A 3,946-nucleotide genomic window follows, 5' to 3' on the forward strand; every position below is an offset into this window, starting at 1 on the left:
GGTGGGGAGTGGAATGGGGCGGTGGCGCGGTGGTGCCGGTGGGGCGCGGGAGGGGGGGAGGTTAGAGCCGTGGCGGCATCTTTGAGGTAGGCCGTGGGAGGAGAAGCAGAGGATGCGGTATTGGAGCGTGGCGCCGGCGTCCGGTCCGGACGGGCAAAATATCAGGCAGGGCCTCCCAGCTCTTGAATGTTTCTACTAACTTTCTATGCTTTCAACTTTCAAAAATAATTCAAATATTTGTTTCAAAAAAATAATTCAAATATTTTTTATTTAAAAACTGCTTTTTAATGGCCAGGAGTTTTTTTTTTGCAGGTATACATACAATCCTTAAAAGGAAGGGGATCTTCGGGGCAGCAGTAAAGTTGTTTCCTTGTGAGCACGAGGTCACAGATTCGAGTCTTGGAAACAACCTCTTGTATAGAAATATACGAAAAAATTGCGTGAAAAGGACCTTGTTCTTTGCGAGGAAAATTTTCAATCTATTCAACAATTATGGCAGTGCAAAGAACGCTGGAGCACTGCAGAGCTACAACCAGGCCAAATGGGCCGTGGCCCGCCCAACTCATGGCAGAAACTGTGAAGAGTAGACAATAAATTGGGCCTTTTGAGATAAAAGAATGGGTTTCCTTCAGCTTGGCCCATGTTGCCCCCCCCCTCCCCCCCAGCCCCCCGGGGCATAGTACACAACCAAAGTCCTTACAACTTAGCCATTGTCCACTTAGCTTCTCTGATGTAACTGAATGCACATAAATTGTTGGAAACCAATGGTGGCCAGCTCACAAGTAAGCACAACCACCGTGGATAACTTTTGATAATGTGTAATCTTCTTCCATGCTATAATGCCTAGTAAGGCCTTCTTGGTGGCTTATTCCATCTCTAGTTATTTGAGAATTTATCACAATACCATTCCCATCAAATTCTTCCACTACTGCTGCAACATGGTCCACATGTAATTGAGCTCCTTCCGGCCTCAATTCCACTCGTCTCATGGTTTGGCGTTCCTCCCCTCTTTAATTACATACATGCTACTTGCAGCAATTTCTTCAATTTTGTCCCCACCCTCGTTAATAACTCGTGGATCTAATATCTGTAACAAATTGCCTTCAGCAAACATGGTAGCAAAATGTGCCACAAGGCCATCACCTTCAGAATCCATATAGAAAAACGACTTCTTTTTAGTCATCAGTTCTATGAGCATAACGTCAAAGCTGTAAATATCACTTTTCTTTGTGAGTTGCCCGGTGTAGAAGTACATAGGATCCAATTATTCTAATGTACCTTGCGCCATTGTTGTTAAACCTGATTTGTCTAATGGAATGTACCTTGATGATCCAAAGTCTGCTGCCTTAGCTATTAGAGTATCATCCAAAAGTATATTAACCGACTTGATATCCTTGTGGATTATAGGTATTAAAGCCGTTGAGTGAAGATATGCTAGAGACAGTGGCGTAGTCAGAATTTTCGGTCAGGGTGACCCAATTGATATAAAAATATATTTACATCACCAGTCAGGATGTTCAACGAAAAAAAACGGAATTGTTGTTTGCATCCATATCTAAGATTCTTAGGTTTGTATCGCCAATCTAAAATGGACAACCTTTTCCATCCAGAAAAGCAAAGTCATTACTACAGTCATTTAAAATATGAGATGCCCACCCCTATTGTCTCTAGTGTATTTTATATATGCTTCAGAAAATGAAAAATATGCGCTGGTTGTTATATTTGTAGAGAAGAATACAGAGGATTTAGTTGTCTCAAGGGATGAGTGAATGAAACCGTGGGCTTGGCTCTAACATATAATCTTCTAATGGGTATAGCAAAGTTGATTTTCCTTCCAATCTAGTACTGGTTTACAGCTCATACTTACTTCAAAACAAATTGGCTATGTTTCAACTGAAGCTTGGTTTATCTACATTTTGTAAAAAATGGTTGTTTGATATAGTTGATAACTTCTTTTATTGCGAGCAGCAGAGGAGGCGTGCCACGTGGATGGATCCAGGACCAGCATCAGCACCATTCTCCGCCTCACTCCAACATCAGCACCAATGGAGGTAGTGAAAATAGATGTTGCAGATGTCGTATGACCATGGAGATGGCGAGCTCATGCCCCTTCACCACGAGTAGCACCATGGAGATGGTAGTGAAAATAGAAGCTTGAAGACTTCGATCCATGTTGCTTCCTAGCTTTGAACTCGGGAGGCCGTTGAAGTCGGCCAAAGAAGCAATAGGCATCATGTATGTATCCATAATAGTTTGCTGGGGCTGACAAACGGGCCCATGGCGCGCAACCTCACGCTGACCAGCATGGTCCACCTTGGCCACAATAATTTGGGGGCATCATCAAAGAGTAAGAGCTTCTCTAAAAAGAATTCAAAGCGTAAGAGCTCAAGAAATCAAACCATTTCTCTAAAAAGAATTCAAAGCGTAAGAGCTCATGCTAGTCTGATGCGCTATTTTTTGTTCAGTTAATTAACCATTTAACTACTACAAGTTCATCCTCGAAAAAAACGAAAGGCATTTCAACTTTCCATCATCTCACTTCAACTTATTGCACAAACCCAAAGGCACCATAGCCTCTTGATAATAAAAGTTCGGCACCAGCTCCTAGCAAACAATGGCCACCAAACAGAGCCCCAGACACATCCATGGGCCCGGTCATTAGACGTCGTCGTCGACCACCATGCCACCCTCGTCTGCGGCGGTGTGCCGCAGCCGCTGGATCGCCTTCTCCACCTGCACACATACATGACATAGCCGTGTCGCCATGATCACCGCGACAAACAGAAACTGCGCAGAAGATTCAGACGAGATCATGCGTGAATGGGAGAAGGGCGAGCTCACCTCGCTGTCCCAGTTGGTCCTGGCCGTGATGACGATCAGAGCCACCGTCTGCACCGCGACCCCTATGATCAAGCCCCACCTGATCCCCTGAGAATTGCCACAAACAGATGATCATCAGACCTCCGGCAAAATGTTGCAAGATAGAGGTTGACTGAAGATGAAATTAGCGTGGGAAGCTAATTGACTTACAACTGCTCCCAGGCTTGTTTTGAACCCCAGAACGCATCCGATTGGAAGCCCGATGATGTAGTAAGCCCCAACGTTGACATAGGCAACTATGACTTGCCACCCGGTCCCGACGGCGACTCCTGCAGAAATTTCAGAACGAATTTTCAGGTCATTTGGTTCAGTGCAAACTAGGCACGTTGTGTTACTCCCAAGTGTTGCATGTACCTGAGAGGATTGGTTGGATCCCATTCAAGAAGATGCTGATGGCCAGCAACAGCATCAGTGCGATGACGGCCTCAATCACCGTCGTGCTACTTGTGTAGAGGGTGCTCAGTGGGTACCTGAGCGCCATGACGACAATCGTGGCAAGAATGCTGAAGGCGATTGATGTAGGGCGGAACCCTATGTGGACGATCTTTCACGTTTGGAGGGGATCCTACGGGGATTCACGAAGAACACACGGAAGCACGAAGGGGAAACACGGGGAAAGCGAGAGAGAATCACTAAACCGACATAGAATCAATCACACGAGTGCTAGATCACCGAACACAAAGAGATACACGAGATCCAAAGTCAACAAAGGTAAGGATACAAAGGTAACCGATCTTCTCCGTGAGGAGGTCTTGAATCCGCGAGGGGATCTTCCCACGAGGGGGTCTTGAATCCGATTGGATCTTCTCCGAGGAGGCCGCGGTCTCTCACGAAGAGGAGATCCGATGGATGAGCGAAGCTCTATCTCTAATCTGAGCTAAATCAATGCTAACCCTAAAACATACGGGAGGAGGGAGTATATATAGTCAAGGGGCGAAGGGATACATGGGTCTCTGCCCAAAGAGGCTGCGCGCAGGCAGGGGCGCCGGATGTCCGGGCGTCAGGCCAGATGTCCGGTGGTTCACGAGGGACCGGATGTCCGGGCTGGTGGTGCCGGATGTCCGGT

At 46.3% G+C, this 3,946-nt stretch overlaps 1 protein-coding gene across 1 annotated transcript; it reads right to left on the minus strand.

Annotated features, from left to right (window-relative positions):
* Positions 1-2,540: 2,540 nt before the first annotated feature.
* LOC123110271 (protein DETOXIFICATION 41-like) lies at positions 2,541-3,462 on the minus strand. Its single transcript, XM_044530745.1, has 4 exons — positions 3,235-3,462; positions 3,031-3,149; positions 2,842-2,928; positions 2,541-2,733 (listed from the first exon to the last, which is right to left on the minus strand). The coding sequence occupies exons 1-4, from the start codon at positions 3,359-3,361 to the stop codon at positions 2,659-2,661; spliced, it is 408 nt and encodes a 135-aa protein (XP_044386680.1). The 5' UTR covers positions 3,362-3,462; the 3' UTR covers positions 2,541-2,658.
* Between the last annotated feature and the right edge of the window lie 484 nt (positions 3,463-3,946).

Source organism: Triticum aestivum, chromosome 5B, assembly GCF_018294505.1.
Source record: "Triticum aestivum cultivar Chinese Spring chromosome 5B, IWGSC CS RefSeq v2.1, whole genome shotgun sequence".
Taxonomy (NCBI): Eukaryota; Viridiplantae; Streptophyta; class Magnoliopsida; order Poales; family Poaceae; genus Triticum; species Triticum aestivum.